The sequence below is a fragment of the Ailuropoda melanoleuca genome, chromosome 6, assembly GCF_002007445.2.
Source record: "Ailuropoda melanoleuca isolate Jingjing chromosome 6, ASM200744v2, whole genome shotgun sequence".
NCBI classification, from domain to species: Eukaryota; Metazoa; Chordata; class Mammalia; order Carnivora; family Ursidae; genus Ailuropoda; species Ailuropoda melanoleuca.
Window position 1 is genome coordinate 59042593 of NC_048223.1, and position 18972 is coordinate 59061564.

At 41.0% G+C, this 18972-nt stretch overlaps 1 protein-coding gene across 1 annotated transcript in view; it reads right to left on the minus strand.

The window, feature by feature from the left end:
- Nucleotides 1-316: 316 nt before the first annotated feature.
- The window catches only part of MAP3K21 (mitogen-activated protein kinase kinase kinase 21), a 71262-nt gene continuing 52606 nt past the window's right edge, over nt 317-18972 (minus strand). The window contains exons 8-12 of the mRNA XM_011222180.3: nt 18176-18298; nt 8788-8938; nt 8325-8422; nt 4321-5106; nt 317-3045 (exon numbers count right to left, since the gene is read on the minus strand). Coding sequence (XP_011220482.2) covers nt 2648-3045; nt 4321-5106; nt 8325-8422; nt 8788-8938; nt 18176-18298 — 1556 coding nt within the window. The 3' untranslated portion in view covers nt 317-2647. The remainder of the gene's footprint in view (nt 3046-4320; nt 5107-8324; nt 8423-8787; nt 8939-18175; nt 18299-18972) is intronic.

Here is an 18972-nt window from a genome sequence, read left to right on the forward strand (position 1 = left end):
ACGGAGTCTGCTAGAGTTTCTCTCTCCCTCTCCCTCTGCCCCTCCCTGTGTGCATGCTCTCTCTCTCTCTAGAATAGATGGATAGATCTTTAAAAAAAATTAAATAAAATTTTAAAAAATATTTAATCCCATGACTCACTTAGTAATCTCCAGTTTAATGAAGTTATCAGGCTAATACCTGGCTTATTAAGCATCAATGACCTTTACTAATGTACTTATCCTTATTTTCCTACAAAATAAACCATTACGAACTACAGTCACAATCATCAGATGAAAGCCACTGAGCAAGTAGACTAGCTATAAAAAAAAGTTTATTAAAAAAATAGACAACATATGTAAACATCTTTTTCAGTCACAAGGCTTCATAATACAGCATAACAGGCTCAGGCCTTAAATTTCTGCAGTGGGAGCACCTTCAATATTGACTAAGAGTAATCAGCTTAATTTCTCTTTCAACGAGCTAATAAGTCTACATGAAAATAAATAACCAGATTCTGCTAAATATACTAATACACATAGAAAATCACAAATATACAACAGATCTCAGCAAAATACAAGTATTCGTTGTAACGTTGTGAGACTGAATCCTTGTATCGCAATCATCTTTTTAATGTAGCTTCATTTCTAAATTCATCATAATGCAGAGTTGACTAAAATGAAGCCACACGGGAGCAGGAACAGAGCAGAGGGACAAGACCAACGAACACCCACCACTACCCTCCACCCCTCACTCACTCACACACGCGCGCGCACACACACACACACACACACAAATGATGTTTTGGCAGAAGCGAAACTGAGAGTTTCTATACTTCTTTCATGTGCTATTTTAGCATGTATTTCCTTTACTTTTAGCAGGAAATACATGCCCCCAAATGACTGAATATGTAATGGAACAGCCAACCATAGTTTCAAATGTGGTACCATTTTGAGGAAATCAAATTTTGATTTCGTACCTCAACAATCTTCCAAGAGTGAAGCCAAATCACAGAATGGAACATAATACAACAAAACAAAGTTAAGTACCTGAGATTTTGCTGCAAGAATTTTAAACCCAAGATTGTTTTCCATGGGGTAGAATGCACTTATGTTAATATAATCCTTTCATGCTCTGTTCACCATCTGCTGGGCACACCTGCCAAGTCACTTGATGTTTCAAGTGCCCAAATAATATCCTTTTCTTTTTTCTGCGATAGGTACATATTTTATCACAGCTGATTTAAATTGCTGACATTTCCGTTATTCAGTAAACTTTAACCAAGGTAAAATTTTAAATGAAATGTCCAGCGATGTTTGCAATTTAGCTTTTCCTTGTATGCAAAATATTAAGTATTTATTGTCAACCAAAACAACCACATTCTTGTGACAGAAGGGAAGCATAATGAATTTAACAAAAGAACCCAGACAAATTTACGAGCTCCTGGATAGCATTTCTGTAGTTTAATAACTCAGTAGTCTGTATCATAGATGTATGATTTTATAAAATGACTCATAAAATCATCTAAAATCGTTTAAAATCCTGATCTACTACCCCAAATCCATTTAAAAGCCCATATCTGAAAATAATCCATATTTGTCATTTCCATCCTATCAGCTTATCTTAGCAGATGTCTGACATTTATCCACAATTTACTGAAACATGACGATCACTACAAAATACTTTAATTCTAACAGTGTCTCTGTTTCTTGATTTGGCAGTGTTTCTCTCTAACGGTATTTGGGATTATTAGAATAATCACACATTTATATAGAGAAAAATAAAACTAAATGACATGAATGTTTGCAATACATGAATACATGTGTCACTTAATTTTTAAAAATCCTACTACAGAATGAAAAAGATTTATAGTCTGGATGTCAAATAAGCGGCTCCTGATGATAAGACCTGTTTCTATAGGAAGAACTATAGATAAGCTTCGCTCGAGTGGACATACATAATGTGGTCTTAGTGACCTTTTAAAAATCCATTTTGGGGTTCTGATGAAGAACATTTTTAGACGTTACATTCAGTAAAACATTTACAAGTTACATTCAGTAAAATTTCCTCAGAGAGAAATAGGCATAATCCACGTGACACCCAGACATATCTACGTATTACAAGCCCACTGCTCAGTTCAGGGGTGTCACTCGGACTCTCCATCTAGCCTAGTCAATTTTTTTTTAAATAGATAACTTTAGTGACTAATATCACATTATTCTTGGCTTTTTGTTGCACAAATAACAAAAAAGAGGAAGAACATAAAAAAATAAAAAAGAAAGAGAAGGAAAGGCAAACAGGAAGAAAACATGGCGCACCTCATTCTGATTTGGGTTTTGGGGGATGTCAGTGAGAACCAATGAAGCATCACAACTACACTTCAGGTCATTCTACCCGGCATAGCTTTACATTGCTGCACGTTTCCTCTTTTACACTCGTGTGCATTTCAAGTTACTAGGTAACAATCCAGTAGCAAAAAAATGACCGCTAACAGCAATCCCACACATTTTTCCCAGAAGGTTGACATCCATCACTACTTTAGTAACATGGCCACCGCTTTCGAAAACACAGCAGCATGAATGGGTTCAAAGGTAGACACATCGTTTTAATTTGTTCACCTTAAAGGCAAAATAAAACAAAACAAAGAAAGGCTCGAACAACGTAAGGCACTTAAGACAGAAACTCGCTCTCCAGTTGACGCACAGACGGTCGGCTGGCTCCGCTCTTCATCCCGCACAAAGGCACCGTGCCGTCCCTGCTCTGGCCTTCGGCGTCAGCGTCCAGTAGGGAAGGCACGTGGGGTGTAGTTCTGTCCTTGGCCCCGGGGGGACAACCGGCGGTGGGCCCCGGACCCCGGCCAGCAGAGCGCACCTGCGCGGCCTGCGACTCCGAGCGGCTTCTCAAGGACGCGAGGCGAGGCGGAGGCACGATGGGGCCGGCTCTTTGTCTTTCAGGCGGGGCCTCCGTTGGCCGGTTTCCGTGAGGACCAGAGGAGCACCGGGGCATTCCCAGAGCCCACTCAGGGGGCAGGTCCAAGGCGCCGGGGGCTGAGCTGAGAGTTGCACCAGCTGCTCGAGAAAGCAAAGACGGTGTGCAGTTAGACAGTGACTTCTAAGCCAGTCAACACCCAGACAAGTAACTAGGAGGATGGATGGATTAGGTAGTCACTTTCAAGTGAGCTTCAGCAAAACGCCCTCAACACACACCTTTCAAAACTATGGGGATACGGTGTTTGCTTGGACAGAATGTTCCTGCCAGGGAAACTAGAACCGTAAACACAGTCACGTCACCTTCATAGCGCTTGGACCAATGATCGATAGAACTGTTTTAGAAACGAGAGGTTTCAAGATGGATTAGGTGAGAATAAAGGTTTTTTTTTGAAATGATGGGCAACATGATGAAACTTCACTTTCAGATGATGATCTGAAAAAATGGATGGGAGCAAGAAAACAGATTTTAGATTTTTGCATGCTGCCCCTTCTCTTTCTTGTCCAGAAATCTGGACTCATCATCAATCTAGCAAGTTATGATTAGCTTATAAGTAAGAGAAAAAGAATGGTTTCTCGTGGGATTACTGTCCTAGGATTTCTCCTCGTGCAGTCAGTCATCAATTACTAATAGCCTACTGCATTCCAAAAGAGTCATAAATTTATCTAAAGACGATAGACAGTAAACTGGAAAAAAAAAAAAAACCACGTCTGGGTAGGACACTGCAAGAGCAGAGGAAAAAGAAAGAATGCAAACAATTTCAGTTTTAGTATACTTTACAACTAACCACATAGCATAACGCTGTACAACCCAAGAAGCATTTTTCATATACGTGACCTCACTTAATACTCATGATTATATTTGTAATTATCTTTGTATACAGAAGAAATGATAGTCAACCCCTGCCCAGCGCACTGACTCTTCCCCCTGCTAATTGCAACCTGACCGTAAGCTGAGCAGTGACACTGGGGGACGCAGGAGACCAACCAGCACAGTGGAGGCTAGGTGACCAGTGTTAGCTCCAGCTCTCCCACTAATCATTGGTTCAGATGTGGGCAAATGACCTGTGTTCTCTACTGTGAGGGGCTTGGGGCAGTTATTCCCCACCTGCTCATTCTGTTTTAGTTTGCTATTATATACTGTTGGTGCTGAGATCAAATTATGCTTTTCCTGGAATTCAAATAATACTTAAAGTCAAATAAAAGAGTAGGGTAGAATTCAAGGAGCTGTATTAACTGTGCAAACAAGCTTGTAAATGTAATCACTTGGAAAAGATACAAGCAGATATCCACACAACTTCACATTCTCATCTCTACAGTGCTGATTTGTACTTTGACCCAACTAATGCAACCTACTTGGGGTCTGAAAAGCATTTCCATCGGACAGGGTTCGTCTGTGATGTGATGCGCTTTCTTTCGGAGAAGCATAATAAGGCACATTCCCACATGTCTGCTCTAGGAAAGGAGGAGACAGGTTTTTCCACGGACTATGATCAGTCTCAAGTCTTGGTGTGGAGGTTGGCTCATGACTACATCCTCCGATGGCAAAGCAAAAATCTGGAGTGGGCATCTCGGGGTCCAAAGCAATGTGTGCGCTGCCCTCCGACAAGTCTTCACTGTCGGCCTGGAGCAAGCACCTTGTAGAAAGAGAGGGCATGGACAGAAGGCTCATGGCGCTTGACGGAGGGAGGAAGGGTGGACTGCTGGCCCTCTCACTCACAGACGGTGGCCTTGGGGAAGGACTGGCCCCGCCTCGGGGCTTGGGAGCCCGCTGGAAGATTCCCTCACGTTTCTTCTTTTCTTCTTTGGGCAATTGTTCTTCGGCAGCCTGTGCTTTATTAAGCTCTCTGATATCCAGCCCCAGAGCGACGGACGCCAGCAACATGGTGCAGCCGTACAGAGCGGACTCTGTCTTCTTCCTCTGCGGGGATCTGCTCCGATTATTCGTAGGGGTCACCTGAGGCGTGCTGGCAGCAGGGCTCAAAGAGGGTCCCTCCTCCCAGCTTCCAGGTTCCACTGGATTCTCTCTCTGGCCATCTTTCCAAAGAGGTAGATCAACGTAGGCTTGACTAGGTGATTTTGTTTGCTTTGGTTTTCTGTGCTCCGATCCGTCAGAAGAAAGTTTTGGCTCTTCGGAAGCACCTAAGCAAAGATGTAAATACACACGTTAAGTACAATTTACAGTAAAAATCATTCAAACTGTACTGTAAAATACAGCTAAAATTTAATCAATATTCTAAGTCAAAGCACATGGGGTCCTTTTCAGCTCAGCAAACCGTTCATCCAGAAAGACCCGGAGGAAATGGAGTCTTGGGCACAGAACTCAAGGTCCCCTTCAGAGGAACCGGCAAGCACATCACCTGCTGTTCCTTATGCTTCAGGAAATGGTTCTTCACTGGCACGGGCAATACAATTATTATAGGAAAAAGCCATCAAGATACAGTAATGCACACACATATATGCAGGCCCTGTAACGTGTCAGACAAAACATGCCCTTTGTGTCCTCTCAATGTGTGGGCCCCGTTATCTGGAGCTCGCCTGTGTGTATGAGAACCGACGGGCCCCAGATCAGTGGTTCTCAAAGTGTGCCGCCCGGGCCAGCGTGCCTGCATCACCTGGAAACGTGTAGAAATGTGAACTCCTGACCCACTCCAGACTATGCAATCAGAAATTCTAGAGCTGAAGCCCAGGGGTCTGTGTTTTAATAAGCCTTTATTCAAGCTTGGGAGACACTGTCACAGAGGACGACACTCCAAAGAGGTCCCAAAGGGTAACAAATCAGAGCAGCTGAAGAGCAAGTGGTCACTGTTATCACGCAGGTGCTTAGCAGTGAATGACCAAGAACAACAAATGCCTTCATCCACGTTCAAAGCAATCCGCAACAGAGCCTCCAGTGATTTCTCCAGTACCGTGTCCTGTTACACCCGCGATGTGCTCTAGAATCCAGACAAGCCAAGACGCCAGCTTCGTCCCCAAGCTGGTGGTGCTCTTCCCATCATTGCCTTGCCTTTAGGGTGCCCTCTTCTTCCTCTGTCTGGCCTCCTTCCACCCTCTAACACTGACCCCAAGCTCCCTTTTCCCTCAGAAAGCCCTCTCTCAAAGTACCAGCTGATGCTAGCGCTGCATAACGCGGCCCATCCCCCCACGCGCAGTCTCAGCTTCCTCTGAACCCACCCCCCGACCAGCCCTTGCATCTTTCGATTTTTGTACTTTTAGATCACAACCCAGATGTGCATGCCTGCAGGCGGTAGGCTTCTGACCACCTGTCTTTTTAAATTTGGAAGGATCTTCCCTGAATATTACCTTCATAACGCAGGCACGAAATGCATTCGGGTGAAATGAAAATGTATTACATACATGCGCAGTACACATAGCAGGTAACAAATTATCAACCCATTGTTTAAAAAAATAAGAATGGGGGATGCTACCAACAAGTGAAATTCATTGACTTAAAAGTACATTGAGCATTTCCTAAGTGTGCTCACGTGTACCTTTACTGGTCAGTAAAACTCTTTCCCCTGAAGTAGTCCTGAACTTATGCTGGTCCAGTGTAATCTTCCCTTCTGAGGACTGCTGACAAGCATCTGTAGCCCCCAAACCAAGGTGAATCTCTACATAAGATCAAAACGTGTCCTTTTAGGATTCATTTAGCCATTTGACAGATGGTGTGTGTTTGCTGTGTTCCAGGCATTGGGAGTGGTAAACAAAACTGATAAAATCCTTGAAATTCCAGGTTGGGAGTGAAACAGAACACAAACATTAACGGGGTCAATGCAGACAAATAAGAATTTCAGATAGAGCTACGCATAAACAAGACTGGGTCATGAGACACAGGGATGGGGTGGGACGCTGCTTCAGCGGCGGTCTGGAAAAGCTTTCAGGAAACACTCAAGGTGAGGCACAAATGCTTAGGACAGGACCACACAGATGGGCGGTAGGAGGGGAACTGCAGGTGGGACAGACAACTGTAAACCTTCTGCTCATTAACTCATCACATGAACTTCAAGAGTTAACTTAATGGAGATGGAGCTGAGTCAGCCAAATATATTCTTGTATTTCATCCAACTGTCCTTTGGAGGACTTATTAATAGGTCAGAACATTCTTAAAAAAAAAAAAAAGGAATTGGGGGGGAAAGGGGAGGACTTCTCTGATTAATCTCTCTGTTCAGTCACAAATAATGAAAAATGTACTGTAGGAAGAACAGTTTTATTACAATTAGTTGTTCTTCCTTAGTCTTCAAACCATATTTGACAATAAATCGTAACATGTGTAAGAGGAGAACCTCTTACCTTCATAAGCAAGAGTCAGAATAGCATCATGAATGTGACATCAGGAAGCACTTAGCACCTGTCCTGCATATACCCAAATGTACTTGTGCAGATATTTATACTGAAACCACATCCTCACGACAATGCAAAAGAGGAAAAGTGAACATGGGTAGTGAGTATAGTGCTTGTAAAATTACGCATGGCACTGATGACAAATTCAAGAAATGGACACCATGTTCTGCTAAAACATCTTTAATTTGGCTATAGTGTCAAAGGGCTGTCTTAAATTGTCAAGTTTAAAGAGCAATTTTCTTTTCTTTGGTGATGACAATCCTTGAGGGTTTTCAACAACATATCTCTTCAACCTCTTAATATCTGAATATTGAATAGGCATACTAAGTATTAAAAATAATTATGACTATGGGGCGCCTGGGTGGCACAGCGGTTGAGCGTCTGCCTTCGGCTCAGGGCGTGATCCCGGCGTTATGGGATCGAGCCCCACATCAGGCTCTTCCGCTATGAGCCTGCCTCTTCCTCTCCCACTCCCCCTGCTTGTGTTCCCTCTCTCGCTGGCTGTCTCTATCTCTGTCAAAAAAATAATAAAAAAAAAATCTTAAAAAAAAAATAATTACGACTCATCTAAATTAAAGAGATTCCAATGTGATTCTAAGTGGTGGTTTTCCATAGAGAACCTGCTTGACAAGATTTAGTCCTGTTACGAGGTAGCAATGCAGCCAGGAGACCACCCCTAAATCTCAGGAGAATTTCAGGATGTCTATGTTTTCATAGTTGCTATCTCTTATACTACATTAATTCGATTCTACAGAATTAATTATGACACTAATTTTTCTGGTAGAGAACAGGAGTTACAAATTCCCAATGAATAATATGGAGCTTAATACTTTCTGTCATGACGACGTACAGGACAGTAAACAGGTTTTGAGCTTAAGTAAAGGTATAAGCAATGCTCCTTCTTGCTAACCTTCCCTATGCTACGTGGACAACCACATGAAACTATTAAAGCAAAGCTTCTAGAACACTCAGATGCTAAGTCTACTCAAATAAAATTCTATTTCCTGAAACACATTTACCTGGCTGGTCCACAAATAATGAGGCCAATGGCATGGTTTTCGGATTCTTTATTAAGAGAGTTGACCAGGGACTGTTGCCGTCTGAGAGAGGTCTTATTCTAAAAGAGAAAGATGTTTAGTTTGATAGAACCACGTGACACACAAATTAGATTTTGACAGATGTATGCCAACAACATTTTTAAGTAGGAAAGGGACCACGTTTGTATTTTTCTGAAGGGCTAACAAAGTACAAAAAAAAACCCTTGAAATGAGACAGGAAATATATCAAAGTTTTTTTAACTGCTTAACTACATAATAACATAATTTAGGAGGATAAAATCCTAGAAATGAAATTAATATTCAGATATCTCTGTACTACTCCAATCGCTTTTTAAAAAGTGAAGTCTGGCCAATGTGGATGTCTAAAAGGCACTGCTACCTGTCATGGTCTCTGCTGAAGTGCCCCCAGGTATCACACACTTACCTTTCTTTGCTGTCACTTCTTTCTTTCATTTGAATTGAATTGGGTCCCCAGGTACAACCTTTTTTCTTGAAATTCTTTTTCACATCTTCAAACTCTTCTTGTCGGCCGACCGTGTTCCTTCCCCAGGTTTTGTTGCTTTCATCAGCAGTTACTAGGCGGAGAGCATCGCTCATTAACCAATTACAAAACACCTGAAGTTCAATGAATCAAATCAGCTGTACGACGACCTCAGCTGAGATATGTCAACAGTGAAGAAACGTGAACGTGCCCTACCGATGGCAAACTTCTTCCTCTCATCATTAAATTAGCCAAAAAGTGGAATGAGTTAAAAGAAAAGATAAACTGAACCTAAGGAACCAAAGCCTGTTCATAACGTTGCAATTTAATCTGATTTTTCATTAGTCCTCACAAATTTTGCTCAGTCATCACAACAGTTTGGCTACGGCTGCTTTTTAAACCCTCAAACTGTTGAACAGCTGCCCCACCCCCCTTGCTTTTTCTCCTGCCCTCACAGGGAGGTCCGTATCCACATTTAATATTCACATATTGCTGACACGCTTCCACGCTATCCTTCTAGCCTTGAAGTGCGCTTGTACTTAGCCTGCAATGGATTTGGACATCACTGGGGAAAGTGGCTACTGTTACAACACCCTTAGAAAACCAATCCCATGAGTAGATGGTCCAAAGCACAATGTAAAACGTTATGACGTATCTACAGAGGGGAATACTCAACGGCCCTAAGAGATGAGGTTCGGATAAAAAAGAGCGTCAAAATGTCTATATTACATATATGACGTAGACCCCGTTTTATTAAAAAGTGTTAATGCCTGCGTGTGTATAAACACACATTACACGAGAAGTTAATAAACACAGGTATCAAACTTTTATTAAAGTGTTGAACTTTGAGGGAGACGACTGTTTATGGAAAGATGGAAACTGAACTTCTTTATAATCATTTTTTTAAAACTGGCTGCATTATGGATGATGCTTGCTTTGCGTGTTCCAGTATTTCCACATTTTAAAATATACGTATCTATGTGTACAGAGGTGTTGTGTGTATGCACGTATATGTGTGTGTGCATGACAATCCTGAGTAAGTCGTTCGCTCTTCTTACTAACAGCATCCCCGTGGAGTCAGAGAGGAAAGGGGTGCGCAGTCTGCAAGTCCGGGGGAGCTGTGGGCTGGAGCTGACTGCAGGAGGCGGGATGGCCACACGGGACTCTCTCTCACCTACACAACCTGCCAGCCTGCGCCCCCTGCGTCAGCTACAGTTCCCTCATCTTCTTCCGCCCTGTCTTGATCTTCTCTTCTGTTGTCTCTTCTGTTTGGACATTCGCTAAATATTTACTGTCCTAAGAGCCAGGCAAGGGTGTGGTGCAGAGTCCAGGTTCTTGGAGACTCCTGGAGTCCAGCATCGCGGCTTCAGAGCTACTGAATTTGGTCAGGTTTCATAACCTCTCTGTGCCTTCCTTACTGGGGGATCACGATAGTAGCTACTTCATGAGGCTGTTTTGAGACTTACATGAATTAACACATGGAAACAGCTTAGAATGGTGCGGGCACAGCAAGCGCTCAGGGGATGGTAACTGTTATCACGGTTGTGCTGGGGGCTGGGTCGCAAGGGCTTTGCCCGTATGGAGCTTCTGGGCTGGCTGTTTCTGCCTCCACGAAACCGTCACAGATGCGTCATCACTACATTTAGCCAGCAGAACTTTCTTGGTTTTTGTCTATTATGCGGATTGCTAAGTGAGACGGGGTGGAATGAGGGAGGGTTACGGACATCTTCAGCTTGTATCAATCATCTCTTTGGAAAAATATGCGCTCTAAGTTTACTATCTATTATGATACTCGGTTATTGAAAAACACACCAAGCTTGTACAATGGCAGCAGGTTCCTGGAAGAACAGGGAGTTATGCGATGGACTTTTCCACCCTTCCATTCTATCAGACAACACGGAAAAGGTGTGTTTTACCCTTGCTTTAAGACATGCCCTGAAACTTGAATTCTCAGAGGATGAGTTAAATTTGTTTCTTATTCCCAAAGAGAAGTGTGCCCTACATATGGTATCTTGTAATAATACCAACGATTAGAGTAAGCCAGAGGAAGTTACAGTAAGAAGATGTTCTGTGCAAATAGCAGATGTCTTTGGCAGACAGTGGTTCTGTATGATGGTGACATACTCATATTTTTATCCAAAGTCAAGCTCATATTGTATTTTTATTTTGGTATTTACTTTGGTGGTTTTTAAACAATTTGGGGGTCATCTCCTTTTTGTTCAATTTCACTGAAATGATTCTCATCTCTCTCAATACATATAATTATTCTCTCCTTCAGTTTCAGAGGTTTGGGGGTTATTTTTTCTTTTCTTTTCTTCTTACAATGCTTTCACAATAAATTTTCCTAAGTTTGCTCACATTTCCCCATCTTTGGTCCAGAGGAAATGTGCCAGACAACATCTACAACAGCAAAAGGAAGTCTGTTCCTCTGAATCAGATGCGCCTGACCACCCCAGGGGAAAATCCTCACGATGAATAGATGCTAATGCTACAAATGGCAGAGCATGGTGAGTGACTTGAAGGGCATAACGAGCTTCCAGGTAAGAATAATCATAAAAATAACAATCGAAACAACTGCCAACACATACAGAACTCTTACCACATGTATACACTTGACCCTTTCAAACTACTATGGTCCCCAATTTACAGAAACAGAATCTGAAGCGTGATGAGGTTAAGAAAGTTGTCCAAAATCCCAGCGCAGGAGGGCCAGAGCTGGGATTCAGTCCCAGGCAGTGTGGCTCCAGAATCTATGCTCTTAACAGTCATGCTCTCCTGAATTGTAGAAACAGGATATCCACGCCAGTCAGTGACCAGAGGGGACACAGAAACAAAGACAAGAGAAGCTGTTGGGAATACCTGGGGTATTTTTTTCTCCAAATAAGTATAGTAAGTAGCAAAGAATTAAGACTGGTGAAGAAAGGAGAAGATGCAAGTCAATTATTTAATAGGGTAATGTAGGCTGATTATCACATTACTTACATATACACATCATATACACATATAAAACACGTTCTTGTTTTGCTTCACCTACTTTTTGGACTCACTTTTAAGAAATAGAACACAGGGGTGAGGCTAAGGCACTCCCTTTGCTCCTCAGAGACCAGGACAGACTGCATCATAAGGGTAAGGAAAGCAGTTACACATGGAGTGCACTACGCCCCCCACCCCCAGGTCAGTGCAGCACCACAAAGAGAGGTCTCCCCTGACCTTTCAGTTCCTCCAGTGGACAAGGAGAACCCAGAGGGGACGAGTACCCTCCCATCAGTATGGGTCACTTTTGCAGGAGCCCCTACTCTGATCTTGCACCAGGGGGCCTATTAAGGGGTGTCTATGGGGCTCAACCACTAGGAATCTGTGGAGATGGGGGGACAGGCTTGCAACAACCAGCACACAGATCTTGGCTGATGGAATTCACACTAGCAGTGCCCAAACAGTCATCTCAACCATCAGCTTCGTTCATCTGCACAACTGAGTCGGGGTGCACTCTGACCATGGAGTTCTGTGCTGTGCAGATCTGTCTGATTCAGATTCTCGAACAAGGAGCTTTGCCAGCCCTAGGGCCCAGTTTGCCCGTGCCCAGGGAGGGAGCTGAATCACAGCCCATCCACTGTAATGAGTGTCTTCCAGCCCCCTCTGACCAGAAGGACTGGAAACAACTCCTAGAAGCTGTGTGGACAAGCAGAACTTGAGCCAAGAGGCAGAAGGGCAGAGCTGATACTTTGTGGAGCAAAGCTAGTGGCCCTGTTCAGTCAGGCAAGTGGGGATGTGGATCAGCTTGAGGTAAGACAAACAAAGGGCTTTACCAGCTTTAGGGCTGCTTCTCCAGCTGCACCCAGGGAGGAAATCTAATTCATTTTCCTGCTTATCACTGAATACAGCCTTCAGCCATTCCAACTGGACCATGGGAAGCTTCACAGCCCATTCAACAGGCCTATGTATAGTGTCCATATGTTAGGCCAGAAAACAAGTCTTTGTAAATACAAGAAGACTGAAGTTTTATCAAGTATCTTCTCTGACCACATAGCATAAAAGTAGAAATCAGTAATAAAAGAAAAACTGGAAAATTCATGAAGACGTGAAAATTAAACAACACTCTCCTGAGCAACCAATGGATCAAAAAATAAATTAAAGAGGGAAAAAAGTTTCTTGAGACAAACAAAAACGAAACAAAACATACCAGAACTTATGGGATGCAGCTAAAGTAGTTCTAAGAGGGAAGTTCATAGCAGTAAATGCCTACATTAAACAAGAAAGATCCTAAATAAGCAACCTAACTCAATGCTGTAAAGAACTAGAGTAAAAAAACAAATGAGCCAAAAGTTAGCAGAAGAAGGGAAGTAATGAAGATCAGAGCAGAAAATGAAATAGGGAAAAAAATGGAAAAGATTAACTACACTAAGAGTTGGTTCTTTGAAAAGACAAACAAAACTGACAGAACTTTAGCTAAACTAAACCAACAGAAGAAGAGAAAGAACCCAAATCAACAAAATTATAAATGAAAAAGGAGACATTACAACTGATACCACAGAAATTCAAAGAATCATGAGTCTACCAGGAGCAACTATGTGCCAGCATAGTGCACATGCTAGAAGAAACTGAAAAATTCACAGAAACATATAACTTGCCAACTGAATCAGGAATTAAAAAATCTGAATAGACCAATTATCCGTAAGGAGATTGAATTAGTAATCAAAAATCTCCCAATGAAGAAAAGCCCAGGACCAGTTGGCTTCACTTGTGGATTAACACCAATCCCTCTCAAATTCTTCCAAAAAATCCAAGAGGATGTATCACCCCCAAACTCATATGGCAATCGTTACCCTGTTACCAAAACTAGAAAAGGGCATTACTAGAAAAGACAACTATGGGCCAATATCCCTGATGAACATAGATGCAAAAATTCTGAATAAAATACTAGCAAACAAAATTCAGCAGCACATTAAAAGGATCATTCACCATGATCAAGTGTTATTTATCCCTGGGATGCAAGGATGGTTCAACATATGCAAATAAATCAATGTGATACACCACATTAATAGAATGAAAGAAAAGAATCATATGGTCATCTGAGTAGACACAGAGAAAGCATTTGACAAAATTCAATATCCATTCATGCTAAAAAGTCCTGACAAATTAGTCATAGAAGGAATATATCTCAACATAATAAAGACCACAAATGATGAGCCCACAGCTAACATCATCTCTATGGTAAAAGGTTGAAAGCTTTTCCACTAAGATGAGGAACAAGGGTACCCACTCTCACCACTCCTATTCGACAGAGAAATAAAAGATCTCTATTCTGAAAACTGTAAGATATTGATGAAAGAAATCAGAGAAGACACAAATAAATGGAAATGTATCCTGTGTCCATGGACCAGAAGAAGTAACATTGTTAAAATATCAATACGATTGAATGCCACCTATAGATTCAATGCAATCCTATCAAGATTCCAATGGCCTTTATTACAGTAGTAGAAAAGCCTCTCCTAAAATTTATATGGAATCACAAAAGACCATAAATAGCCAAAGAAATCCTGAGAAAGAAGAAGAAAGCAAGAGGTATCATACTCCCTGATTTTAAGCAATGCTATAAAGTTAAAGTCATCAAAATAGTATGGTACTGGCATAAAAACAGACAAATAGACCAACAGAACAGAACAGAGAGCCCAGATGTAAACTCAATCATATATGGTCAACTAGTATTTGACAAGGATGCCAAGAACACTCAATGGAGAAAAGACTCTTCAATATTCACATGTAAAAGAATGAAATTGAATCCATATATTATACCATTCACAAAAATTCATTCAAAATAGATTAAAGACTTAAGTATAAGATCTGACACCATGAAACTCTGAGAATATAAGAATAAAGCTTCTTGACAGTGGTCTTGGTAATGAGTTTTGGATATGACTCCAAAAGCACAAGCAATAAAATTAAAAATAAGTAAGTGGGACTACATCAAACTAAAAAGTGTCTATACAGCAACAAAAGTGGAAAGACAACCTATAGAATGGGAAAAAATATTTGAAAACCATATACCTGGTAAGGGGCTAATAGCCAAAATATATAAAAAAACACATAACTCAATAGCAAAAAATAAAGTAACCCAATTAAAAAATAGGCAAAGGTCTTGAACAGACATTTCTCCAAAGAAGATAGATGAATGGCCAACAGGCACATGAAAGATGTTTGACATCACTTAGTAATTTGGAAAATGCAAATGAAAACCACAATGAGATATCACCCCACACATTTTAGAATGGCCACCCTCAAGAAGACATGAGATAACAAACACTGGCGGGGATGTGGAGAAAAGGGAACCCTTGTGCACTGCTGGTGTGATTGCAAATTGGTGCAGCCCCTACAGAAAACAGTATCCAGCAGCCTCAAAAATTGAAAACAGAACTACCATAGGATCTAGCAATTCCACTTCTAGGAATATATCCAAAGGAAATGAAAACATTAACTTGAAAAGATATCTGTACCCCCATGTTCATAGCAGCCTTATTTACAATAGCCTAAACATGGAAACAACCCACGTGTCCATCAATGGATGAATGGTTATAGAAGATGTGGTGTGTATATATATATATATATATATATATATATATATATACATAATACACACACAAAATGGAATATTGCTCAACCATAAAAAAGAATGAGAGCCTGCCATTTGTAACAACATGGATGGACCCAGGGGACATTAATTTAAGTGAAATAAACCAGACAGAAGAAGACAAATACTATATGATCTCACTTATACATGGAATCTAAAAAAAAGAAAAATCACAGAAAAAGAGATCAGACTTGTAACCAGAGGTGGAGGGTGGAGGAAGGGGGAATAGGAGGAAGGTGGTCAAAGGGTATAAACTTTGAGTTAAAAGATAAATAAGTACTAGGGATGTAATATGCACGATGACTATAGCCAACACCGCTGGATGATATAAAGGAAAGTTGTTAAGAGAGTAAATCCTAATAGTTCTCATCACAAGGAGAACAAATTTATACCTTTTTCTTTTTTCTTTCTTTTCTTTTTATTGTATCTATATGAGAAGATGGATGTTAGCTGAACCTATTAAGGTAATCAATTGACAATATATGTAATCAAACCATCACGATGTATGCCTTAAACTCACAGAGTGATGTATATCAATTATTCCTCAATAAAACTGGAAAAAATTAGAACTACCATATGATCCAGCAATTCTACTTCTGGGCATTTATTTGAAGAAAACAAAAATTTTAAATAAAAAATATATATGCACTCCCATGTTCAGGGCAGCATTATTTAGAATAGACAAGATAGGAAAACAACCTAAGTGTCCATCAGTGGATGAATGGATAAAGAAAACGTGGTATAGCTATACAATGGGATATTATTCAGCCAAAAAAAGAAAGAAATCTTGCCATTTGCAACAACATGGATGCACCTTGATGGCATTGTGCTAAGGGAAGTAAGTCAGACAAATACTGTATGATCTTATTTATATGGGGAATCAAACTTTTTAAAAATGAGCTCATACATACAAAGAACAAATTGGTGGATGCCAGAGGCAAGGGGTGAACTAAAAGGGAGAGGTGGTCAAAAGGAACAAACTTCTGGGTATAAAATAAATAAGTCACAGGGATATAATGTATAGCATGGTGATGATAGTTAATAACACTGTATTGCATATGACCCTTGAACAGCATGGTTTTGAACTGTGCAGGTCCACTTATATGTGGATTTTTTTTTCAATAAGTACAATATAGTTTAGTAAATGTATTTTCTCTTCCTTATGATTTTCTTAATATTTTCTTTTCTCCAGCTTACTTTATTATAAGAATACAGTATATAGACAAGGAAACAGTCAAAAAAACTAAGAGCCAGCCCACGGAATGGGAGAATATATTTGCAAATGACACTACAGATAGAAGACTGGCATCCAAGATCTACAAAGAACTTCTCAAACTCAATACACAAGAAACAAATAAACAAATCATAAAATGGGCAGAAGATATGAACAGACACTTTTCCAATGAAGACATACAAATGGCTAACAGACACATGAAAAAATGTTCAAAATCATTAGCCATCAGGGAAATTCAAATCAAAACCACACTGAGATACCACCTTACGCCAGTTAGAATGGCAAAGATAGACAAGGCAAGAAACAACAATTGTTGGAGAGGATGTGGAGAAAGGGGATCTCTCCTACATTGTTGGTGGGAATGCAAGTTGGTACAGCCACTCTGGCAAGCAGTGTGGAGGTCCCTTAAAAAGTTAAAAATTGAGTGACCCTATGACCCAGCCATTGCACTACTGGGTGTTTACCCCAAAGATACAGACGTAGTGAAGAGAAGGGCCATATGCACCCCAATGTTCATAACAGCACTGTCCACAATAGCTAAATCGTGGAAGGAGCCGAGATGCCCTTCAACAGATGACTGGATTAAGAAGATGTGGTCCATTAATACAATGGAATATTACTCAGCCATCAAAAAGAACGATTTCTCAACATTTGCTGCAACATGGACGGGACTGGAGGAGATAATGCTAAGCGAAATAAGTCAAGCAGAGAAAGACAATTATCATATGGTTTCACTCATTTATGGAACATAAGAAGTAGCAGGAAGATCTGTAGGAGAAGAAAGGGATAAAGAAAGGGGGGGTAAACAGAAGGGGGAATGAACCATGAGAGACTATGGACTCTGGGAAACAAACTGAGGGCTTCAGAGGGGAGGGGGGTGGAGGATTGGGATAGGCCAGTGATGGGTATTAAGGAGGGCACATATTGCGTGGTGCACTGGGTGTTATACGCAAGTAATGAATCATGGAACTTTAAAAAAAAAAGTAAAAAATAAAATAAAATGTCAAAAAAATACAGTATATAATACATATAACATGGAAAATACGTGTTCATTGACTGTTTATGTGATTGGTAAGACTTCTAGTCAACAGCAGGCTATAAACAGTTAAGTTTCTGGGGAGTCAAAGTTATATGTGGATTTTCAACTGCACGGCGTGGTGGTGCAGGGGGCGGTGGTGGTCAGCAGCCTTAACCCCCATGTTGTTTCTAGGTCAACTGCATATACAAATATCAGATAATGTTATATGCCTGGAATTAGTATGATGTTGTATGTCAATTATATTTCAATTAAAAAAAGAAAAAATTAGACTAAGAAATGTAAAACCAAATTTTGCTTTCTGAATAGCGGTGACACCTATTAATATCACGTGTTAGTTACAATGAGCTGTAATACACCTCTTGTTCGATGGGATCCAAGTCAGGTAAGGACAGAAATCCCCACAGGAGCCCCTGTACCCAGAGAGAACACTTACGCTGTATCGCTCGGAGCCGAGGAATCACTGTGGGGCTACTCGGTGGACTGGAGCCATTGCTGTTCAAACTCTTCCGTTTGTCCAAGTTGGGAGAGGCCTGGACGGTGATTTTATGCTGGAAATCTATTGGATACGCAAAGAAGTGAGAATTGAGATTTCATGCTTTTAGGCTCTATTCACAGGCATTTCATAAGCACAAGCAGTAAGAGGAAAATCTGCCAGAGGGTAAGAAGGAAGTGTCTCTGGATCTGTTTCTTGTTTCCTTCTTATCTTCCTTTCAGGGCTTGAGTCAATACTAGTCAGAGTCTACGAGGACGCCTGGGTGGCTAAGTCGGTTGATTGTCTACCTTCGGCTCAGGTCATGATCCCAGAGTCCTGGGATCGAGTCCCGCACTGGGCTCTCTGTTCTGCGGGGAGTCTGCTTCTCCCTCTGCCTCTGTCTCTCATGAATAATTAAATAAATCTTTAAAGAAAACAATTGGAGTCTATGATATGTTATGTACAGTCAGACACATGGTCACAGACCAATGGGACATTATTGAGTGCTTGTAGAACCTGACGGTCTTCTAGAAGAAAAGTTACCTTCATGTAGTCTAACACTGGGGAAAACAAATGTGAAAGAGAAGACACCCTGGATTTCAATGAGTCCTGCTTCCATCACGAACAAACTCAAACCAGCAAGGAACTCGCTCTGAGCTTGTCTCCTCAACTGTTGGATGGAAACAACCAATACTGCACAGTGTTGTTGTATTAAAACAGAATATGCAATTGCACTACTGGGTATCTACCCCAAAGAT